Source organism: Octopus bimaculoides, chromosome 16 (genome assembly GCF_046866305.1).
Source record: "Octopus bimaculoides isolate indiv1 chromosome 16, ASM4686630v1, whole genome shotgun sequence".
In the NCBI taxonomy this organism is placed as follows: Eukaryota; Metazoa; Mollusca; class Cephalopoda; order Octopoda; family Octopodidae; genus Octopus; species Octopus bimaculoides.
The window spans coordinates 16,796,444-16,822,756 of NC_142943.1; the positions used below are offsets into that span (position 1 = coordinate 16,796,444).

The 26,313-nt window shown below is 34.5% G+C and overlaps 1 protein-coding gene across 41 annotated transcripts in view; it reads left to right on the forward strand.

Annotated features, from left to right (window-relative positions):
- LOC106871424 (poly(rC)-binding protein 3) overlaps positions 1–26,313 on the forward strand; it is a 488,151-nt gene that overhangs the window by 259,154 nt on the left and 202,684 nt on the right. For 39 of the 41 annotated variants that reach the window (XM_052973806.2, XM_089364192.1, XM_089364186.1 and 36 more), the window contains one exon: positions 6,233–6,256. In XM_052973806.2, the coding sequence (XP_052829766.1) occupies positions 6,233–6,256 (24 nt within the window). Of the gene's footprint in view, positions 1–6,232; positions 6,257–18,810; positions 18,876–26,313 lie in introns of all 41 variants that reach the window. The other 2 variants (XM_089364206.1, XM_089364207.1) reach the window with 1 other exon arrangement.

Here is a 26,313-nt window from a genome sequence, read left to right on the forward strand (position 1 = left end):
ATCTTGTACACAACACCACATTTGCCTTTAGCCTCCTCCCACATACACCACATGGATCCACCTTACTCACTAACACTTCTCTTTCCACCCCATTCACTATCACCTTTGTCTTCTCGAGGTTTACCTTCAAACCCTTGCTTTCAAATGCCTCCTTCCATTTCCAAAACTTCTCCCTCTATCATTCCATTGTTTCACTCATCAGAACAAGGTCATCTGTATACAGTATCTCCATTAGCAACCCCTCTCTTGCACTCTCCATCACCACATCAACCACTATTGCAAACAACAATGGTGACAACACAGATCTCTGATGCACACCAACTTTCACAGCAAACCCCTCCAACAGCTCTGATCCAATTCTCACTCTTGTCTTTACCCCCTCATACAACTCATCACTGCTTTCACTATTACCTCTAGTACACCTCTCTTCCTCAATGCCCACTCAATCACCTTCCTGGGAACCCTGTCAAATGCCTTCTCCAGATCAACGAAGCACATGTACAACTCCTTCCCCTTATCTCAGTATTACTCCTGCAATCTCCTTATAATGAGCACTGCATCTATTGTCCCCCTTCCTAGCATAAAACCAAATCGCATCTCACCTACATCCACCCCTTCCTGAATTCTCCTCTCCAATACCCTTTCCACTATCTTCATTGCATGCTCCAATAACTTCACTCCTCTATACGCCCCACAACTCATTGCATCTCCCTTCCCCTTGAAGATCGGTACCACCGCACTTAGTTCCCAATCATCTGGCATTCCTCTTCCAACAATCCCTATCTCTCCACTTGCAGTTATCATTTCCACACTTACTTCTGATAGACCAGCTGCCTTTCCTGTTTTCATTTCTTTCATTGCCTCCACTACTTGTTCCCAACTAACCCTCTCCACTGGCCTTTCACCACAGCAACTTCCACCCTCTGATCCCATTCATTCTCCTCATTCATTATTCCCACCATATGCTCCTTCCAAACTCTTCCCCTGTCCTTCTCACTAAAATTCAGCTTTCCATCACTCTCCCTCAAGCATCTTCCTCCCTCAAAATCTCTTCCATCATTTTTCACTCTATCTGGGTACTCATCCAGCCTGCTCAACCTCTCCTCAGCTTCCTTCCTCATAGATCTTACAACCACCCTCTTTGCATGATTCTTCATGTTATTATACCTGGCTTTCATTTGCTCAGTCCTATTATTACATAAAGCTTTGTATGCCTCCGTCTTCCTCGCTATCGCATCTCTCACCTCTTTGTTCCACCACCATGTATCTCCTTGATCTCTCCTACCCTTCGTCCTTCCACACATTTTGTCACATGCCTTTAGTACCCTTTGTTTAAAAGACTTCCACAAATCCAGTGCATCAATGCTTACCAACTTCCCAACTCTCTCCTCAAACCTTGCTCTTGTTTTCTCTTCCTTCAGTTTCCACACCTTTCTCCTCTCAACCATTCCTTTTCTCACATGCTTTTTAACTTTCCTCTTATCCAAGTCAGCAACCACCAACCTCTGCTGCAATTCCCCTGGTATTTCTTTACATCTTTCAGATATTTTCTGTTTTTCCTGCCAACCAACAGGAAATCAATGTCTGTCTCATTCCCTTCCACACTGAAAATCACCTTCCTTTTCTCTGTTTTCCTAAACCACATATTTGCTACACACAACTCTTTCGCATCACAAAACTCTAACAGCAGCTTTCCTTCCAAATTTCTCTCCCCAATTCCATTTCCCCCATGCACACACTCAAATCCCTAGATCCATCTCCCAACATGTCCATTAAAATCACCCATACCCCAAACCAATTCATCTGCCTTGTGTAAGTCCCACTCATTTGCCATTTCATCAAAGAATCGCTATTTCTCAGCGACTCCTCTTCCACTTTGCGAACCATACCCACAAATCACCCTCACCACTTCTTCAAATGCTAACACTACTGTCATCACTCTGTCACTCTTTCTCCTGACCTCCACCACCTTCTCACAGATTTCTTCCTTCACATCTCCAGTCCCCCTGCTATTTCCCAACCACCACAGCTTGTACCTTCTTCCCTTGAACCCCACAAATCTTGCACCCTGGCCCCTCCACCTAACCTCCTGCACACAGCACACATCCACCCTCCTGTTCCTCAATTCCTCACACACCTCAGTTCCCCTTCTACACATACTGCCCATATTCCAACTTCCCAACCTCACCCCAAGCTTCTCCTCAGGATGTTGGCCATCATAAGACAAGTCATGCTTGCGCAACCCAGGATGGGGGTTTGCACCTTCCTCTTTCAGGTAAGCAGGTGCAGCCCACCCCAACCTTTGGGTTGGCTGGTGCCCATCCTCCTTTGCTATTTTCATGAGGCTTTTTGATAGCTGGATTTTCTACTTGCTTATCCCCAACCCCAGTTTCTAGACATGAGTGGTCCCGAGATCAAGGCCTCTACCAAGTTTTTTAAGAAATGTGGTGGAAAACTAGCTCATGAAGGCAGGGATGCTACTCCCTGAGACCCCTTTAGAGCTCCCCTACCTACATATATACATATATACATGCCATCATTATCATCATCATTTAATCTCTAGCATGGATTGGGTAGTTCAACAGAATGTGATGATTTCAAGGACTGCATTCTGTTGCTATTCTTAACACCTATCGCTTTATAAAATGTACTGGCTGGCTTTTTGTGATATCAACACTAGTGAAGATTGTTTCATAATTTGCAAGGATAAGGGCTTCAACCAACCCCCATAAGGGTTGAGAATGGGTAATGATTCCAGGCAGGAGAATGAAGGAGATTAACTAAGCTCAGAGAAACAGATAGAAAAGAGGCATTAGTGACAGGGGTTATTTAGGAAAAAGAGGGAGATAGAATTGAAAGGTGAGCTGTGTAGAGAGGCCTAAGGCTATTCTACATTATGAGGATGAGTGTGTACAGAAAGTTTGAAGAAAAAGGGAGAGAAAGGGAACAATGAGCTAAGGTGGAAAAAATTCGTGTGGGAGACATTGAACAAAGGGGGTATAAGAGTCATTGGGGTAGGCCAGAAGAAGAAAGACGAAAAGAGTATTGAGGACACAGAAAAGATATAGGGAGATGGAAGTGACAAAAAACGAGGTACAAAGCAAGTTTAGTTGAGGAAAGAGTTGTTTAAAGGTGTCATGGAGGCTGGGAGAAGGGGAAGAAGTGAGTGTGATTGCAGTAAAAGCATCCAAACAGAGAGGCAGAGGAGAGAGGATGGTGAGAGTCAAGAGGACGGGAAAACTGGGTTGGTGCAGTGAAGAAAAGAAGAACTAGAGGGCATCCTAGGGATGAGATAATGGTAAGAGTGACAATAGAGTGATAAAGGTTAGGGAGTCATAGAGTGAGGAGATGTAAGGTGATGGAGCTACAAGGTAGGCTTCATGGAGAGTTAATTACTTCTTAAACATTACCCTTGTGTTAGGGTGTTTTTTGCCATGGGTGGGCATGTCTGCTCTAGCACTGCATTTTGCCAACTAGTGCACCCTTTGCCATCCCTTCCATAAAATGTAATATCTACAGATCAACCTTCATCCCAAGTCTTCCTTGGTCTCTTGTATTCTTCCCCTATATTCCAGGAATAACCCCTTTCCTGCTTCAAGTGGGTCCCTGATTTTCATGACCTTTTTGTCCACAATTTTTCTAACTCTTCTAAAATCTCTTTGATTAAATGTTACACACAACATCAGATTCACTTCTGCTTTTTCCTTGGGTGTATCGAGTTTCACTTTTTGTTGTATTTTTGCTTTCTATTTGCATACGTTTCAAGCACATGCTTTTGTTTGTCTGACCCTGTATTGTATTATTTTTGTCCGAATACTTCTTCTTTGCCTAAGTGCGCAGTGCCTAGTTGTGTTATTTTCTATATGTTATACACATTTGTAAGTAAAGGTGCTTTGATTATGTATTTGAATATTTTTAATCATACCTAATGTACCTGCTTTATAGGAACTGTTTCTGTTTTTAGGTTCCACATTTGAGTTACCTCTATTTCCAGATCTTTGTATTTTGAGAGTTTGTCCATTAATTTCAGAGATACATTGTCATTTGTTGGTATTGATACATAGACCAGAAGGCATTTTTTTTCTTGGTAATCTCTGACTACTATATCTGGTCTATTAGCCTTCATTTCTCTATCTGTGTGTATTGGCATATCCCAGAGTATGGTTGCTTTCTCATTTTCTGAGACCTTTTCTGGGGTGTGCCTATACCATCTTTTTTCTGTTCTCATTCCATAGTGTTGGCATAGCTTCCAGTGTATATAGGTATGATTATTATTATTATTATTATTATTATTATTATTATTATTATTATTATTATTATTATTATTATTATCATCATTATTATTATTATTATTGAAGCTATTATATGCTATATTAGTCAGCAAGGATGATGTCTTGAGGTTTGGTGATAACAATTCTCTTCAAATTTCAAGAATCTTTCTAATGTTTGCTGCAAGAAACTTGCAGCAAACAGGTTTGTCTGTTCTATAGGTTGACAATGTGAGTCTCAATTCTAATATTCTTCAGTCTTTTACATAGCAGCCTTTTACAATTGCACTGATTACAACAGGAATAAATGGAATCTTATTCTTCCATAATCTCTTCATCTCTCCAACTAGGTCTTGATAATTCTCAGTTTTCTCAATTTTTTTGGTATCCATCTTTATTATCAAATTGTATTGCAAAGTCTATAAGCTTACGTTTTTTTTCTTTTTGGTCTCTACAATCATATTTGATCACTTTGCTTCAGTAATATGGTCAGTCTTTATGAGGAAATCCTTTAAAATTCTGTAATTATTATTCACCTCCACGGCTTCTAGATTGTGATCATGGCATTCTTCTGCTACTTTGTATCTGCACACTTTTATCAACACAATCATGCTTGTGTTTACACAGGTCTTGTATGAGCTTATTGCATTCATTCAAAAGATGGTTAATACTTTTGTCTCCTTTCCCATGGATTCCTAGTTTGCTCTCTCACTGAGTATTTTCAGTTTTTGCCTTTATCAGATTCATTCTAATGACTTGTTCCTGAGTAGCTATGATTAATGAATGATTATTACGACTATTATTATTGTTTCGTTGACAGTATTATGACTTCTACTATTACTATTTTTTATATACCTCTTGTACTCATACTACCACAATGACTACAATCCATACAATATAGTTAAAATAAACTTTGGAACTATTATCACTAATACTAAAATGTTTTGATATGGCTTAGAATTAATATCATACTTTTTAAATTTTGAATGATTTGAGGTTGATATAATATGAAGGTTAAGATAGGTTTAGCAGACTAAGAAAGTTTAACAGTTGATTGTTAAAGACTGTAATATTTATGATATGGTGGAAAATTATCTTTAAGAATTTTAAAGAAAAATTTTTGTTTAATTGAAAAGGAAGCATCATACCAAGTAATTTTCTGTTCTGTGTTCCTTCTTGTACTATGCAATGGTAAATTATTATTATTTTGAGGGATGAGAGAATCCTTCCTTACCTTAGTAAATAAATTAGTGAAAGGTATAAAGTTAGGTATTATTATCAATATCTGTACACTGGTGGTGGTCTGCTGTGAATGAAAGCAAAGAGTTGGCTCTGGACTTGTTTCAGCTCATGTTTTCTTTGTGCTCTTGCAATCCTGCTCTGTTCATAAGAGTTGGCACCTCTGTTGGTGCAGTTGCACCATGCAGAGTGGTCCTGTGCTTGCATTTACCAGGTGTTGGCGTTGATCTGAAAGTATTTCAGTGAGGCTTTGAGTGTATGTTTGAAACCTTTTCTGCTCAACTTGTGTGCACTTGCCTGCTGCCAATTCACTGCAAAACAGTTTTTTGGGTAGTCGTGTGTCAGGTATTTGAACAAGATGGCCTACCCACTTGACCTGTGGAGAACCTCAGCAGTGTGTAAATGCTTGGCAGATCAGCTGGAAAAAGGACCTCCATGTTTAGGACTTTGTCTTGCCAGGTGAGTTTTAACACTGCTTTCTCAGACAGTTCATGTGGAAGCGGTTTATATAATATTCAGAAGAATGGTAATTTGGTATAGTAGACTTCTTTTAAGTCTATGGCAGAAAGGGAAAATGGATTTTAGCCTGGTGGTTGTAATATTGATGATATTTATCTGAATGTAAACTTAACTGCATATTTATCACAAATACTACTGTATGAATTCTGTTGTAAAAGTTATATAAATTGTATCTGAACTTCAACTTATTATTTTTTTAATTTCAGGAAGTAGGAAGTATAATTGGAAAGGTAAGCATATTTTGTATGTTTTCTTTTCTTTCTTACTTTTAAAGAAAAGTTAAACTCAAACTAGTTAAGACTTTTTGTGTGTGTGTAAGTGTGATGATTTAATCATGCTTTTATTTCATTATTTATACTATTTTATGTATTCATCATTGATTTTCCATTTTTATATCATTTAAGCAGGATACATGTTTGTTACTTTTTTTTCCTCGTAAAAGTCAAATGAATCCCCATAGATACACGTCTGAAAGTAAAGCTATTATTTTCTATTGGAGAATAGTAATTTCTTATCAGGCACAGATTTCAAAAATGCAAATAATATAAGGCAAACTAAAACAGTTGAAGTTTTTTAACTGAAATATACATTAGATCTATTTTTACTTTATAGTAATGTTTCTTCAAAAATTAGAAACATATTTCTGTGTTATTTAAAATTGTTTATTGTTGAAACATGGTTTTAAAAAATTTCATTCTGTTATCATTTTTTTGAGTAACATAGCATTTGAGTAGACAGAATTTTGGGGCTACAACTCTAGATAACATTTATATTGATAATGTTGTTATGAATCTCAACATTTTATTTTATAAACTCTTTTAACACCGTGGTTTAATCTATAATAAGAAACCAACATAAAAAGGTTTAAAATTAAATTATTAATAAGAGAATTAAAGAATAAACTAGAACTGCTTGTCTAGTCTATTGGTTCTCAAATTTCTAAAACTTGCAGTGTATTTTAAAGCAAAGAAAATATTTTGGCACTCTTTTTGCATAGAGTAAAAAAAAAATTAATTAAAAAAGATATTTTTATATATCTTAGTCTACAATATAAATAATTTAAACTACAAAAAATGTTTAAGTTCCTACTTCTTTATTCAATACATGAAGCATAGTTTCTTGATTTTTAGAATTTCCGTTATATATGTTTGTTACTTTTAAATATAATTTTATACTGCACTCCAGTGTGCCACAGAACACCGTTTGGAAACCACTGGTTTACACAAACATTGATCGAATCCATATAAAATCTAAGTCCACAACATTAGTCAGATAGATCCTATTTTTAATGCCCTCAGTAAGATAATAACCTGTGGTGTAATCACTTTGTTTAGTTTTCTCAGTGTAGCTAAAATTTATATCTAACAAAAACAATATACCATACATTACAGTAGAAATTTTGGATCTTTTTTAAAACAGGGGCCACATTTTTCATTAACGAAACACTTTGAAACTTGGAACACTGGTAGAATGTGTCATATAAAACATCTTTTTCTCTTAGTCTTCTTTTAAAAAAAAGAAATCCATAAATTATTCCATGTTAAAGTTGTCGTATTTCTGTAATTTCAACCAATCACTGACGTCCATTCAGCCGATATACATTAAGTGCCGACTACATAAACAAACGATTCTGAAACAATTAACCCTAACCCTAACCCTAACTCTAACCCTAACCCTAACCCTAGGGTTAGGGTTAGGGTTAGGGTTAGGGTTAGGGTTAGGGTTAGGCTTAGGCTTAGGGTTAGGGTTAAAGCAAATTTAAAATGAAAAAAGCAAATAAAACGAAGAATCGTTTGTTTATGTAGTCGGCACTTAATGTATATCGGCTGAGTGGACGTCAGTGATTGGTTGAAATTATCGAAATAAGACAATTTTTTACATGAAATAAATTCGAATACAAAAATATTTTTCTGTTCTATAACACAAAATAGATAAGTATACGAAGTTTGAAAGTCTTTCGGTACCAAAAACACTACGTAAAACATTAATGAAAAATGTGGCCCCCGTTTTAAAAAAGATCCGAAATTTTTCAAAAATTATTATGTAGTGCATTATTAATTTATTAAAACTGATATAAGTTTTTTCAAGTTTATTGCAATTTCTATAGAATGATTACAGAGAATGATAACAAAGAGCAAGCAAATATAAAAGTCTTCTAATTCATGTAGCTTTACTGCTAATGATAGAGTAACAGTAGAACACTTGCTGTAAGAGTCTCTACTCTTTATTCTGATATTAAAATACTAACAAAATCCTGACCTGATGTTTACATTGACACTAAACCTGTATTGTTTCTATCTTAAAGATTTAGATGTTGTGGGTGGAAATGAAAGCTTTTTCATGAGTTTAAATATATGCTGTTGTGTCCCTACTGAAGAATAGTAACTGTTTATATACATATAAATGGATCTTCAATTGGTTTCAATAATAAGTATTGTTGATCAAAAAGGCTAGCTGCTCAATGTAATGTTTATGAAGAAACAGTATGACAAAGTATGTGACATGGTAGGCCCATTCAAGTGTATATATAGTCCATCTGATGAGCGTCTACATAATTCCCACTGACCCAATTTTACTCATTAGGTTTTGCTTGAACAGAAGGTATGGTAGAAAATAACTTGCCCAGTGTGCTGAACAGTGGAGTTAAACCTAGGACCTAATGACTGCAAAATGAACATCTGATCTCATTCTTACAGCTACACTCTCGGGGTATCCCCTCCACTACTAACTTGGTCACTTAGATAACAGAAGCTATCTACTACCTCCAGTTTGCCCCACTGTCAGTTGATGAAGTCTATTTTCTGTACATTTTCAGCGCTTATTGTACCTGTGCACCTTCCACATACAAAAGCTAGTTTCCCTGTTAACTTTCTTCAGATATTGCTGCATCTTTTATGTGTCCAAAGCTTACACTGTGTGCATCTTATGGAGTTTCTACCTACACCTTTCCTACAAAGTGAGTGGGGCCATCTACCTGAAGGGATTTGTGATTTGTCTGCCTTCCTACTTACTATGACTTTTGCTAGGTTAACTCTAAGGCCCTTTGATTTTATACCTTACTTCCATACCTGGAACTTCTCTAGTTCAGGTAGTAATTCATCAGCATAGAGGAGCTACCAGGGGCAGCCTGTCTTGAATTCTTCTGTTATTGCCTGGAGGACTATGATGAACAAGAGGAGCTGAGCACCGACCCTTGGTGAACCCCTACTTGTACCCTGAATTCTTTGGTGTACTCATTGCCCACCCTCACCTTACTGGTAGCGACCCTGTACAAGGCTTGTATGGCACTCACCAACCACTCGTACATCGCTAGTTTCTGAATTGACCACTAGATAAGGGACTGGGGGACTCTGTCAAAAGCTTTCTCCAAGTCAACAAAAGCCAAGTACAGAGGTTTATCTTTGGATAGGTATTTCTCCTGCAATTGCCTTACCAGAAATATAGCATTAGTGGTGTTTCTAACTGGCACAAAACCAAACTGCATCTCATCTAAACTAACTCTCTCTTTAATTAGTTGGGCTATGAATCTCTCCTCAACTTTCATCATCTGATCCAACTATATATATATATATATATATATATATATATATATATATATATATATATATATATATATATATATATATATATATATATATATATATATAGTAAATCCCCAAAAAACGAAAAGCAGACACAAAAAAACAACGCAAGGACATGGTACATGCAAAGTATTAGCAGACGCTAAAGGAAGGATGTTTGGCCATTTCAAGTGACTCCTTTAATTAATTAATGAAAACATTACATCGTTTGAAAGAAATCGATCTCTTCAGATGATTGCATAGACTTCAAACATAGAGGATACAACCATTTCCTTAGCATATTCACATCAATAATGTTTGAAGTCTATGCAGTCATCTGAAGAGAATGGTTTCTTTCAAATAATGTAATGCCTTTATTAATCAATTAAAAGAGTTGCTTGAGATAGCCGTAATAAAATGACACATGTACATCTTTCTTACCCATTTATATTTTATTCAGCTAACCTGGAATTTGCACTTCAGAAACACTATAGAAAGTACTTTTATAAAGTACTTCTTACTTCGCAGCTATACCTGTGCCTATATCTTACTGATAAGAATAAAGTTTCTCAAATGGGTAGAGAAATTTGAAGGATTGTTTTGGGATATCTTCATTTATCTGGGTTGTGTTGTCTGCACATGGCAGGAATATCAGGTACAACACCCCTGCACGGAGTCTTGATATTCAATATTCAATTGATATTGTTTGAGAGTGTGGATTATACCGACCTAGCAAGGTACCTCAATTTAAGTACCTAATTCAATGGAAACTTAATTATATATATATATATATATATATAGCGAGAGAGAGAGAGAGAGAGAGAGAGAGAGAGAGAGAGAGAATGATTAAACGTGACTTGAACAAATAAAGCTTTGAATAATAAGTAAATATTGGTTAAAAAATCCCTTTTGGATAGAAAGTACCAAAGGCTGCTCATAGGACTCAAAGATCTGCATCTCCAGTAGACAAGACAGGCATTCTATCATTGGGCCAAAACAATACTTCAAATTTCTCTACCCATTTCAGAAACTTTATTCTTATCAGCAAGATATAGGCACAGGTATGGCTGTGAAGAAGTTTGCTTCCCAATCACATGACGATATGTGCATCTCTGATCATGAGCAGAAGTAGTGGGGGAGCATCATAGCCATGTGTTGAGAGGAACTTTTTGGGTGTTTGAATAAAACACCTTTGGAAACATGGGTGTTTTGCTTAACATCCTTAAACAAACCTTATTGAGGGACCTTTTGAGCGGGATGGGCTACTTGACATGAAGAAAATTCTAAAATTCCACCTGCGAGGTCATGCGCTGTTTATCTTGATATGAGAATCACCATGTTGCACACATATGGTTGTGATGCATGTGCCTGGTGTACCCTTATCAGATGGGTAGTCATGATGGGTATAATGGGCTTCGTATATTTTACCCTGGTGTCACTTTGATGGCAAGGACTGCTCTCTCACTCAATAATAATAATAATAATAATAATAATAATAATAATAATAATAATAATTCTGTGTGTTTAGAAAAAATCTCAAAGGGGGAGGTGTTGTGGTGGATGCCCCCAGATGAGAAGTGGGCTGGTCCACTACAAATGAATAGTGGATGGACACAGCCAGTAATATCATTCGGCAAAGGTACGCCATTCGAACCTGCGATACATCAGATAGTATCTGAAGAATGTGAGTCACTTTGCTCTGTTCTAATTTGCAGAACCCAAGCATTTCTTTCTGCATCCTAGATTTAAGAGCTGTAGGCTTCTCATCAGTTCTCCTTAGATGTTCTATTTTGCCTGAATTTTTGAAGAGCATTCACATCTACTGGGCAGCTGATCTCTATAATGATGTATGACTTTTACTTCTTATCCCTTACAACCATATTTAGCCTGTTGTGCTTACACCAGATTGCTACTTTTATTGGAATCCTCCATAGAATTCTTTATTTTTAAAGGTGTTGATACTCTCTGATTCTAGTGTGCCTTTGGTATGGCCATTAAAACAATTCTTTCTTGTGGATAGCATTGTAAACTAAAATTGCTGATGATATCATGTTGCTTAGGGAGGTAGTATGTTGTAGATATTTTGGGGTTTCTTCTGGTGTGATAAATGATATCTTCCACACTAATCTGGCATAATTGACACTTTCTGTCACAGCATGCATGTTTAAAGGCATCTACATCTCTTTTGTTGATTAGGTATTTAGTAGCTATCTCCTCTTCATGCATACCCAAAACATAGCCTTTTAAATGAGATGTGTTTTGCATGAGACAGGTCCAGGAGAGGCTACTATTCTTGTTAATGTTGCTAGAATACTTCAGCCTGTGTACCATGTACCTACGCATAACTTTCTGCTGAGAGGTAATTTTTTATTCCCACTTAAACGTAGATGTTCTGTTAGAACAAACTACACTGAGGTAGATAATATGATTAACTTCCATATTGGCTTTTGGTGCAAAATTCACTCTTGTTTATATCGCTAGAGGGGAAATAAATTTCTGCCACCTCCAGATCACATGATTTTGACCTTCTTTGGTCTTGTCAATGATGGATGCTTGACTGCTAGAAATAACAGTGACTCATCTCTCCACCAACGATATATAGAATAACAGTGTCAGAACAGGTGCTGGCGTCACAATTAGCCATTGAGCTTGTTAAAAAATATATATTAGTGATAGAGGTAGTATTAATACTAAGAGATAATATCTATCCCCACTTAAACATGGATGTTCTGTCAGAACAAACTATACTGTGGTAGATGCCATGAGAGAAACTCTCATATTGGCTTTTGGTGCAAAATGTCAATATATATCTTTTAACTTTCTGCTGGTATAGTGAGTATTTCTCTTCTATCTTTGTTTAATTAGGTCAATCCAGTCACCCCTGGTTCACATAACTATATTCATTTTTCTCTTCATTGTTTAGTAAATGTTGTCTATATGACAGAATGTGATACTGAAAGGCAGTGTTGACTGATCTTATCCCACTGTTTAACATAGATCCTGTCAGTGTCAGTGTTGATGTAGAAGTTACATTTCATTTTTAGTATCTTCTAGTTTTCATGTCCAAGTTGCAAGTTTTTTTTCAGGTGTCTTGTCTAGTATCCCCATGGACACTGCTAAAACATTGTGGGGTGTAGTTTCATTAAATGTGAGCAGTTCTAATCTTTTAAAGTGTACTGAAATGTTCTTTTGCTACTCCTTTTATTCACTGCACCAATGTATGCAATATTCACATCTGTTCTAAGGTATTTTTTACAGTCACCTCTGGTGATAAGGGAGACAAACAGGCCATTGATATTCCATATTTTTTGCTTTGATGGCAACCTTTCCTCATTTGTGTGTGCATGTGCATTTGTTTATATATATATATATATATATATATATATATACACATGAATGTACGTGTGCATATGAGGGACTGTCCTGTAGGTTTTGATGTATGAATATCTGACAACCTACACTTTCTTTCTCTGTCATAATGCTTATGTGACATTTGAGTCCCACCAACAATTTGCAAAGCAGCCCACATTTGTCGCAAGTATGAGGATTATGGATTAATGCAGGCGGTATATTTGCAGCCACTTTTTTCCTTTGTCTTGTACCCCTAAGCCTGTTAATGCTGGTTGAAACAAAGTCTCTTATACTGTTTTGACATGATGATCTCCATTTTGTTCACTCCAAGGCTGTTTGCTCAAAGGTGTTGTGAGGTATATCAACTGCTTGTCGTTATATCTGAGCCATGGTTGGCCAACATTCCTGTACTCACTATCAACCTTGCTGTATATGAGGACTGAGTATTCTTTCATCACTCATTATTTTCCTGTGCTTGCATCAATTAGAAATCATTGAGGCAGATTTTCTGCACCTGACTGCCCTTCCTGTTACCAACTGTCACTGGTTTTCAAGCAAAGTATTTAATATTACTCTCCATGTTCAGACATATTTTTCAATGAAGACTGGAGACAAATGACACTACTTCGTGTGATGGTGATGCTAATTTACAACCATCACGTAATGTCAAAGGAAAGGTATACACACAAGCTCACACACACACATACTTATTTTACTACCATTTAACTGTCAAATTATGTATGTTTGTGGGGGGATGTATGCATGCATATATGTCTATTTGTACATATGAATATATAGAATTATTTACAAATAAGGGTTCTGAATTCCAGTTCAAATTTCAAATTTGGTCAGGGACAATATATATACCCATATATATGTATACATATACAATGGGTGTCCTCTAATATTTATCAAATTCACTCACAAAGTTTTGGCTGGCTTGAACTCTTGTAGTAGACATTTGCTCAAGGTACCATGACTGCATGGAACTGAAACCAACACCATGTGTTAGGAAGCAAGCTCCTTAACCACACAAACACCTGTGTCTGTACACAGATACACACCTGTGCCTGTATACACACTCACACAAATGCATACCCATACAGACACATATTTTTATGCTTGTATATATTTTCGTATATATTTTATGCTTGTATAGTTTATGTATGTGTATACCTGTGTGTGTGTGTGTGTGGGTGTGTGAAGAGAAAGGAAACCTGTTGAATCCTAAATTTATTACATATCAAAAAGTTATTGAAAAGCATCTAATATCATTTAAATTTTAGATTCACATGAAAATGGTAATATTCATGAACACTCTTTCTAAATATAATTCTGCAATCTTTGTTGTATTTGTCTTTCAAATGGTTTACATCAAAATGAGCATATTCAAAAGGTGATTCTTTTTTGTTATCATAGTAACTTTTAGATAACACTCCTATATTATATGGTTAACACTGTTATTCTGCATTAAATCAAAGTTGATGAATGTTATATAAAGTAAGCTTTGATTAGTCTATTTCTGGTAAAGACTGGCATAAATTTTGGTTTTGAATTTAATAATTCTTTCTCATATAGGCATTTACTCACAAAGCTAAGTGCACCAATTATTATTGGTATAAATGTGAATTTATAATCTGGAAATAGAAGCTAGAGGTTTTGAAGTTGTCCATAATTGTCCTCTTTTTCTTTGATTTTCAAACAACAATATCTGGTTGGCTATATTTATACTATTGATGGGAATGTTCCACTAGTATTCTTTGAGTTGATGTTTGTGCATGTATTCAATAACAAGGAGACTCTCTATATTCATTCCAGGAGAGTATTTTTTTTCTGGCTAGTATTGTATATTGTTTTTGTAACAACATCATGTCGCATAGGGAGGTAGTACCTTGATGATATTTTCGGGCAGCTGCTAATCATGTGTAATGTTTCCAGAGAAATATGACCTAATCTACATTTTCAATTGCATCTTGGAGTTCCAAGGGCTGCACTGTCTCTTGTTTATTAGGTATTTTATAGCAATTGCCTGTTCTTGGATTGCAAATACATAGCCATGCATGCATGCATGCATGGCTATGTATGTATGTATGTATGTATGTAGGTATGTACTTTGCTTCTGCTTTTACTCCTGCTTTTGCTAAGGTTATCTCTCTGGGAATTTATGTCAGATATCGATCTTCTGGCCACCTCTTTAATCTTCGCCAATTTGCTGCCAATTCATAGGTCCTCCAGTCTATTATTCGTGACCTCCTTTATGCAGATGACTGTGACTTAGTCACTCATACAGTGGATGACAGGCAAATACTCATCAATTGCATTTCTGCAAGGCATTTGGACTTGGCATTAGCCTAGATAAGACTGTTATAATGTTCCAGCCTGCACCAGGAAATCCATATGTGAAACCAGCTATCTTGGTTGAAGGAACAATTCTGATGGTAGTAGACAAGTTTGTCTACCTGGGCAGCACACTCAGCCATTCTTGCTCCCTGGATGAGAAAATATGTTTCAGGTTGCAGAGAGCAACTAATTCTTTCCGGTCTCTTCAGTCTTGTGTCTGGTCCCAGCTTGGCATAGCAAGGCAAACAAAAGTTGCTGTGTACCGTGCTTGTGTACTAACATCACTCCTCTACTTGTGTGAAACATGGACTCTGTACAAATGTCAGGTAAGGGTCCTTGAACGCTTTCATCAGAGATGTCTCAGGCACATTCTCAATGTTGGCTGGACCTCAAGGATTCCAGACACACAGATCCTGAGGACAGCTGATATCTTGAGTATTGAGGTGATGGTGCACAAGCACCGGTTATGTTGGACTGGATAGGTTATTAGAATGAAGGAGAGCAGGATTCCTAAGCAGATGCTATATGGAGAACTTGTGAATGGAAGGAAACTCCGGCAGAAACCAAGGCTGTGCTTTAAGGACTGTGTCAAGTCCTCATTAAAGGCCTGTGATATGCAGGACACTGACTGGGAGAGCAATGCCTGTCATCGCCACAGATGGAGGAAACAGGTTAAGGAGGGGATCAACACTTTTGAGAGAGCACGTATCCAGCATGAAGAATTTAAGCGAGTTGCACGAATGTGCACGGCTCGTATAGTGAATGGGGAAAGCTTAGTATGCAATGTTTGCAGTCGTGTGGTGCTTGTCAAGAGCAGGGCTCATTAGCCACCAACAGAGCCGTAAATGCAAAATGTAAGTTGGTACTGGAGCGTAGAATGTTCTTGAAGGTCGGCAAATGTCTTCCTCGGTCACGGGTGGACGGCCATCATCATGTATGTATGTATGTATGTATGTTCTTTTGTTCCATTACTTTTATTTTAAGCATTCCCTTTGCAGAATTGAAGCCAGTTACTAACAATGTGGCAAGGCTCTTTTGTTGAAGTCATGATAGTTCTTGGAGTTCATGGTTACCTAACTTGGATGATGTATGTATATGTATATGTGTGTGTGTATGTGTGTGTGTGTATGTGTGTGTGTATGTGTGTGTGTGTGTGTGTGTGTGTGTTTATGTGTGTGTGTATGTGTGTGTGTGTATGTGTGTGTGTGTGTATGTGTGTGTGTGTGTGTGTGTGTGTGTGTGTGTGTTTACTCACACTGCTAACATATGCAATATTTTTCATCAATACTGAGGTATTTGTGACATTTATATGATAGGTGAGATAGATAGGCAATTCGTATCCATTTTCTTAGTCTGGTTAACAATTTCTCTTTATTTAACTAACATTTAACTGTCAAATTATGTATGTGTGTGTGTGTGTGTGGGGGGGGGGTATGTATGCATGCATATATGTATGTTTGTACATATGAATATATAGAATTATTTACAAGTAAGGGTTCTGAATTCCAGTCCAAAGTTCAAATCTGGTCAGGGACAATATATATTTCTAGAAAAAAGAATATCTTGCATTTTTTGTTTCATATGATAATAACTCGTCTTTGAGTTCAGGCATGAAATATGTATATCTTTCTGTACACATGTATGGTGATGTTGAATTTAATATGCCATCAGATCTCTAGGGTGCCACTAAAGAATTCCCATACAGTGCATCAAGAGTCATTCATCTTACCTGTTTCTCTTCTATCTCCAAGCAGTAAAGGCTGGAGGTGGTGAACTTGGCACCACAAACTAAAGAGAAGTTGTCAATTCATTATTCTACAGTTGCTAATAACTGCAACTCTGTAAAATTAGTAAGTTGGTTTAAACATGAGGTACCTACTTGTAGTTTAAGTATTGAACCAATTAAAAATTAAATATCTTTCCTGTATTTTAGTGGCAGGATACCTCCTGACTTATTGTTTGATTCCTTATACATAGACCTACCAGTGCTCTTCATATAGCTTACATAAATCCTACTTTGTATGTAGTGTCTCAATAAATTTCTGTTGAGCTGATATGAGAAGTATGTTGCTTACCCACAGCTGCTTGCAAGTACCATTTCAAATATAGAGGTATTGCTGCAATTTGATATGTCTTCTAACAGAAATTATCTCAAAGACTGCTATATTTTTTTATACAGAAGGGATAGTATTAATGTCAGTTTGGGCATACATTCTGTAAATTGTTTCATGTTACCCCAAAATAAAGTTACTTTACTCTAACAGTCTAAATATGCTATTATTTTAGTAGTCTGTACCAATGAGCAATAACTTTACAAGTAGTTTTAATGTTGCTTAATCTTTTATCTTCTTAATTGTTGCTATTTTCCAATGTTGAGTTCATCTTCTTCCCTTTTGTTGGCTGTTTTGCTCGTGGAACATCCATCTAGAAATACCAGTTATTTACTTTGTTATCAGTGAACTGATTGAAGTGGAGAGAAAAGAATGAATAAAGATTATGTTAGCAGAGAAGAGATGAGAGTGTTTAGTAGTATATTGAATGAAAGTAACTTTTGCCGCTTATCAACAAATGATTTATGATGCATGTGAAATATAAACTGGCATATTAAGAATGATTGAGTTTATTATATTATATTATTTCAATGGGAAGAAATGTGAAGCAATTTTACTACACATAACTAACATATTCAAATGACCAGAGAATTTGAGATATAGTTATGTATGATGTGGGTCATAATTGTAGGAAACTAGCAACTATAAGAATTTGCTTTTTATTTATGTTTCAGTGAATAAAACTGGATGTACATTTTATTTCAAAGATAAATTATGTATTCAGTTTATTATTTTAATAATTTTTTTAAATAAGTAGGCAAATTATCAAGAAAAATGTTTCTTTTATAGCTTGTAAATGCTGTTTCAGGTCACTCAGTTTTTTTACAAAGTTCATATTCTGTGTGTTAAAAAATAATGTTTATTTTCATATATTTTGTATTTTAGCCTTTCATATATCAAATAGAATTATATCTAGAATTGAAGAAGTCTGTAGATAAATCAAATTGATATTATAGTAAATATAAATAATCCAGTTAATAATGGGGTGACTTATGTAGTTTTGTTACTTCCCATTTTGAGAAAAATGGATTTGTACTCTTTAAATCAAACATTTTTTTGTTTTGATAACATCTACAAATGTGCCATAATTAAGTATTAAAAGTTATATTTAACAGATTTTTAACTGATTGTTTATTAATAACTATAATTTCATCAGGTTTTACTTAATTAGCAAAGTTTGCTGATCTATCTTTAATTTCTCTTATTATTGAAGAAAACATCCAGTCCAAATACAACTTTATTTTATTTCCTTGCCACACACACTTACACTCACGCACACAAATTCACACCTACAAACATAACCCCTTTTCCTATATCTGAAGTATAGGCCTATTTATACAACTGACAGGCTGCCCAGCCCACTGATACTACTATAGTAACTTGGCTTCCAATTTGTCCATTATTCTATCGTGCATCAAACAGGAATGGGTGCATAAACCACCAAGTGGGTGAGCCATGATTGATAATACAAGCAGTATTAACTGCAGGTGAGTCCTTGTCCGTGTTTCTGAACTCAATCAACCTACCATCAGCCATATGCCTGCATGTTGTTCTCCTGCCAGCTGTTATCTACTGCTGCTGTTGCTACCACCACCATATTGCCAAAGTCACCTATTAGCTTCAGCTGTTAGTTGCATGAAAATGCACCAATATATCTCTATGGGATAAAGTGTTACAGCTATATTTTTTAAAGTTTAAAAGAAAAATAGCTCTTTTATGGTGTTGGGAAAACTTCAGTTTCCACAAGCTAATAAATTTTGCTTATTTGATAAGTTTACATGCTTTTTGGAGGTACTTTTATCAAATTAATTTCGATGTTAAAATTAAAATATATATATCTTTATTTATAATATAAATTTGGAAATACAGATTATCGAAATTTAGTCATATATTTTAATGAAAAATTTAATATATTTTATAAAAAGGATTACTAATTTTGAAATTACACAAAGAGAAATTACCTGTAGTTTTTCATGCATTTTTATAACTATAATTATTAATAAAATTATAGAATCATTTACAGTATTGAAGTAGTATTTTATAGAATTTAACTTACAGGTTACTTGACACTATTTGAGGCTAATATGTAAATGTTTTACACATATAAGCACATTAGAATTATAGTGAAAGATGTATAAGAAGTTGAGAATTTAAATTTTCCCATGTAGTTAATAGAAATAAAATAGTTGAGTAAGTCTTTGAAATCAGTGTCTTACTTTTAAAAATATTTTATATGATTTGCATTTTAGTTTATAAAAATAGTTTACCTATGGATATTTATTTTTAATTTTGAAATTGCTTTTTGATATTTATTTTGATTAATTGTATGGAAAAAATGCATTAAATATAAACTTCTTCAAATATTAAGAATTGAAAAGATTCCATATGTGGTTGAAACACAAGATTAATATTTGAAGATTTCTTTAATAATTTGTAGTTAAATAAGCAAATATTTTAACACTTGTGGAAATACTATTTTCTCAAGATATTCCTATCCTTATCCCTACCTGTTGTCTAATTTTCATTGAGATATAATTTTTTTAATCTATATAGATATTCCTTGTTTAATATATCCTAAATTACTAATGAATCTACTTATTACCAGCAATTAAATTGGAAACCCTTGTTGTAAAATTAGATACACCTGTCACTGAAAATTACTTTCAATATTGATTGAAAGGATTGTTTTTCATAGATTATATAATTTGATTCATTTAGCATGACTTCTGAAATAATTTATTAATTTCATTTGTAAATATTTTGAACAGTATAAAATACTTTATTTTCCAGGCTCTTTCTAATCAATGAATTATTTAAAAAAAAAGCATCAAATCATTCTCTGAGTTTCCAACTTTTTAGAAGTATATTAAAAAAATTATTATCATATAATTCTTTTAAAAGAGAAATTTTTAAAAACCCATCAATATTAATAATATTTTAATCCAGTGTTTTTCTTAAGAGTTTAATTTAATTAGAGAATTTTTATGGACTATATATTTTCATTAACTGGATACTGGTAATATTTTACAATAGAATTCGCTTTTAATTATAACTTTCTATACTTAAACTTTATGTTAATGCAATTCGAACAGGTATTAGAAAATTATTTAATTGGAAAATCAAATTAAAATTTTGTATTTTGTTTTCTTTGATTCATACTTAATTGCAGTTTATTGCTTATATTTACAGTATGAAATATATCTTATCTTTCCCTTATTTTTCAAATCTTCAAAATTGATATTTATAATTATATTTTTGTATCATCTACCTTTCTTGTATATCACATTGCTTACTAGTATATATTTATATATATATATATTCAATTATTAAGATGGAATAATTTAAAACGTTAATTAACATATTTATTGGTACCTGCTTTATATATCTATGCATCCCATATTATGTGATTAGAATAGAATTTACTAACCATCAACTTACAGGTTTGTTCAGACATAATTGCCTTCTAACCCAGTTAATAGCTAGCATGATTTATGAAACCAGTTCATTATGTTCTCTTATAATTGAAATTTACATGAATTGTGAATTCATTAATTTTCCTCAGGTTTAAATATCTATTTTTATTTTACCCCCAGTAAGAATTAAATTGTCAAAGTTTATAATGTTAATATTATAAAACCAGATGATATAGAAACATAAGGAATTACAATAATTAAGTGGCTAAGTTATTTGCCTTTTTGTATTTTTCTTCTTCAAGTCACTGATGCTGTGTTATGACATATTAGATATACTTTGCCCATTTATTTGATGACAGAGCAAGTATTAATATAAGGAATGTGATTCTGGAATACAGGAGAAGCATTTTTATCTTTATAACAATCTTAATTATGAAACAATAGGGAAAGTGCTTTCTATGCTAAGATATTTCATCTCTTTGTTTAAAGATAGAAAATGTCTATAGCATTTTCGAATCTTCCAATACTTGTAAATAGGCATTACTACCTGATGTTAATATAGTTAATTTTCAGATCAAATTCTTCCAAAAGTACTTTAGCAGAGAAAAATTGGTAAGAAAGGAGTCCCAATTAGATAAAATTTTGGTTATAAGTGGTTGGCCAAAGTGTTTAACCAGGCAAAATGATTAGATTAGTTAAGTGCTTAGGATTGGGAGTTAAAAAACATAGATGGAAGGTAAAAAAAAAAAAGAGATAGTTGAAACGAATATGTTTAGAGATGTGTGTTAGCAACAAAATAAAGAACAGAAATACTTTATGCAGTTTCTTGGAGATTATTGGTGAATAAGACTGGTCTTTTTGAGGATATAGCCCATAGTGTAAGTACTGTGAGCGCTCTGTTTCAGATTGTACCAATTGCTTGGTGCTGAGTTGTTCTCTTGCTCTTAAAGGTAATCCAATATTTTTTTATGCTTCTAATTATGAAATAAATTTGTTGCTACATGAAAAAGTCATTAAGGATTGTAGAGTCTTGCATTTGTAGGGTTTGTGTTGGTTTTAACTATGTGTTGTTTATGATCATAAAGGTGTGAACTACAGACAGGTTTTCTTGCTGAACTTAGTTTTTGTTTTTTCTGAAGGTTGAATGGCAAGTTTCAATTTCAGTATAGTTTAGTGGAAAATAAGTATGTCTATCAAGAAGCATTGAACAAATGAGTAGATAAGAACTATAGACAGAGAAAACAAAGCAATGGGTATAATTGGAATAAGATTTTCGGAGCTTAGTGTGGTTCTTAATCATTAATTTACAGGTAACCCCCCACCCCCCAAAAAAAATAAAATAAAAAAACTAAGCTGTTAGATATGCCCCAGTTGATAGGTTCCATGAACACATGTTAAAATAGCTTTTTGACAGGAGCTTTTAGTTTAGCTTATTAGGTACAAATGGTACCCAAAGGTTACAAATTTTATTTATGAAGTTAAGGATTCTGCTGATGTTGAAATAAAATTACTTTTGTTGAAGATTTTAAGGAGTGTAACGTAGAATTACTTGCTACTGACTAATTCCCACTCATATGAGTTTCCCTAAGAGCTAATACTTGTCATTTTGCTTTATACTAATTATATCCTTAATAAGCTGACAGCAGATGCTACTGTGTAAATAAGTTAGCCATGACATATAACTATGTGATTTGAAATATTAACAGTCAAGTTAAAATTATTTAGAAGCCAATACAATGTAAAATGGAAATAAAAGAATGAAAATAGAAATAATAAGGCAAATCAACAGTTTACACTTTATCTTATATTTTGATATTTGAAGGTTTAAAACTTTTGTCAAGAGAAAATTTTGGATGATGTTGAGCTGGCATCTTTCACTCAGATATAAGAGAGAGGACATGCAACATTCACAGACTAGTATTGTTGTCGTAGCCAGTATGTTTGTGTAGTTTATGTCAGTTGTTAATGAATAAATTTAATTTGGTAATGAGGATGGCCATCTTGGTCCTCAAATTACTGAGGTTCTGCACTGTTGCTTTAATAGTAATTTCGAAGTCTTGGATAAAGCATTACTCCAGATTTATCTTAATTGATGTGTTTATCTGCACATGTTCCTTGGTACAAATGTGCAGTTTTGGGCAGTACTCCCAATGTAGGAACCACTATATTTATTGCAGACTATTTTGTAGTCCCTGAAACACATATCCACATGCACAGCATGCATATATTGCTGTTGTATGTTGGACAATTTTCTGACAAAAATTTTATCAAGGAAGATTAGAGTGTATCATCTATACATTTAATCCTTTTGTATGGATCATCATTCTTTTGTCGAGATATGGTAATCTCAGGAAGTATGTGCCAACTCTGGAAATGTGAGCCTGCTTTTGAAGTATATTGGCAGGTCAGTATTTAGCAAAAGATGGCGAGTTGCCTTGTCTAAACTATACTACATTGTTAGTTGAATTAAACTCAAATTTGTTAGTAGGTACCCAACCGCTTTTACTGAGTCTTTTGGTGCTTAAACATCCAGCTACAAATAACTTGAAGTTTTTCCAGTGGACACTAAAAGAATTTTCTTACTAAAGATATATGTACTATATCTCTATTCATTTCTGCCTCTTATACAAATAATTGCTGCATAACATTACATTCCTTATGAACTCAGACCAACCTAAGCTAAGGAAAAGTATATTTAAGTTAAAAGACTTTAAGCTTGCTCTTAAACATTTGCTTTGGTGCTTTTGATACTGTAGAAGTCAACAATTTTATTTCCATATATGTAGAATTCATCATTTTTTCAAGACCAAAATTCCTTCTAAAATGTTCCTTAAATTATTAACATGATCAACATATTTGAAGGTGAAGAAAGATCATACATTATGCAGTAATGGTGATGGTGGTGGTGGTGGTTGTGGTGATGACAATGAGAGTAATCATGATAATGATAAAGATAATGATAGATAAAGTTTTGTTGGCTTAAGAAAATTATTTTCTTTTATGACTGCACAGTTATCAGTCAGCGTATTTCCAATAAATAAAATATGTTAATGACTTTAATCCAGACTGAGAACTGCTGAAATAATTGAGTTATACATGAAACATAAATTAGAGTAAACAGAATAGACAGAAAAAATTAAAAAAACAAGCTCTTCTCTTCATGCTAAAGAATGTGTTATATACAAATTTTATTACATGGTGTGTTATGGGGATGTTAATACACAGTACAAAGACAACAGATTGAAGAAAAATATTTACATTAAATAAAGACAGACTAACAACATTCATATAACTAAATAGACCACTGGAAATGTGAAAAAGAAGATTTTTAGTACTATACATGTGTGTATGTGTGCATGTATATATTTGTGTGTATATGTATATATGTGTATGTGTGTGTTTGTGTGTGTGTATATATATATATATATATATATATATACACATACACTCATAGATATGTAGGCATATATATATGCATTCAGCATAAGCACATAAAGCAATGAGAATCTTATTTATAACATGTACCCCCAACTTTGAATGTGATTGCCAGAATTATGTCTTAGGGAAAAAAATTTCTCCATTTTGACTTTTACAAAATCTAAGTCAGTTTTCTAGTGCTGCCCCTGTACTTCCTGACACAGTATTTCAACATGAGTTTTGCTTCCTCAGTGATAGGTACTACATTGGTCATTTGGAGATGAGCAGGAATTTCTGTTCCTATATAGAAAACTGCAAGCAAAACATTGGTTTAGTATGTTCTGAAGCTTCCCAAGCTAGAGTTAACTCATTATAAACAAATGAAGCAGCAAGGATCAAAATAATATACTCTTTACTCTTTTACTCTTTTACTTGTTTCAGTCATTTGACTGCGGCCATGCTGGAGCACCACCTTTAGTTGAGCAAATCGACCCCAGGACTTATTCTTTTTTGGAAGCCTAGTACTTATTCTATCGAACCGCTAAGTTACGGGGACATAAACACACCACCATCGGTTGTCAAGCAATGTTGGAGGGACAAACACAGACACACAAACATATACACACACATACATATATATATATATATATATATATATATATATATACATATATACGACGGGCTTCTTTCAGTTTCCGTCTACCAAATCCACTCACAAGGCTTTGGTTGGCCCGGGGCTATAGTAGAAGACACTTGCCCAAGGTGCCACGCAGTGGGGATGAACCTGGAACCATGTGGTTGGTAAGCTAGCTACCTACCACACAGCCACTCCTGTACATTTATTTTTAACATTCCTACACACTTCAATGATTTTTGCTGTTTGTGTGCTTATACTGAATGAATTGCAGCTTGATTAGCTTCAAGACACACCAGCATATGTTTTTTTTGCTTGTTTCTATATAGAAACAAAAATGCTTCTCCCATTTCAAATGATCAAGGTGGTATATATCACTGAAGAGATGAAACCATGCCGAAACAAAGTGATCTGCAGACATCACTTGAAGGTTATAAAGGTTATAAAGAGGAAATTTTTTTCTTCTAGACAAAATCCTGCAATGAATGCTATTTACATTCAGTTGTGCAGGAATGTGTTAAAAAGAAATAAATGTATGCATCATTATATATATTTACTTGGACACATGGTTCTGGATTCAGTCTCACTGCATGACATCATGGGAAAGTGTCTTCTTCTATAGCCCTGGGTCAACCAAAACTTTGTGAGTGGATTTGATAGACAGAAACTGAAGGAAACCCACTGTATAAATCTGTATACATATCTATGCATGTGTATCTTTGTGCTTGTCTCCGATGACCATTTGACAACTGATATTGGTTTGTTTATATCTCATAACTTAGCAGCTCAATAAAATGACACTGTTAGAATTAGTTCCAGACTAGAAAAATATAAGTACTGGAGTTGATTTGTTCAATCAAACCCTTCAAGTGCCCCAGCTTGGCCACAGTCCAATGACTGAAGCAAGTATAAGCTTAATATATATGTGTGTGTGTGCTTGTGTGAGTGTTTATGTAAAACTACTATGTATGTATATATATTTATATATATTGGGTCATCCCATAAATAATGCAGTCTTTTTTTATACTTCTATTTTTCAAAATTGATAAACAAAGTTCTTTTTTAATCTAAAATATACTCTCCATCATTTTCTACAATGCTCTTACATCTATCTGGTAGATTTGCAAGGCCCTTCTTCCAAAATTCACTTGTCCGTAATGAAAAATACTCCTCCAGTACTTTTCTGACCTCATCTATGGAATTCATATTTTCCCAGCCAAATGATTTTGAAAACTGCAGAATAAATGATAATCAGATGGGGCAATGTCTGGTGAATATGGTGGGTGGGGCATCCTGATGGAAGAACACCTTTCGTCTTGAAACCAAAGATGGTCGTTTTTCTTCTAGCACTGACTTAACCCTTTTGATACCAACCCACCTGAAACTGCCTCTGGCTCTGTAGTACAAATGTCTTGTTTTCAAAAGTTCCAAATTAAAATCTTCCATCAAACCTTAGTCACA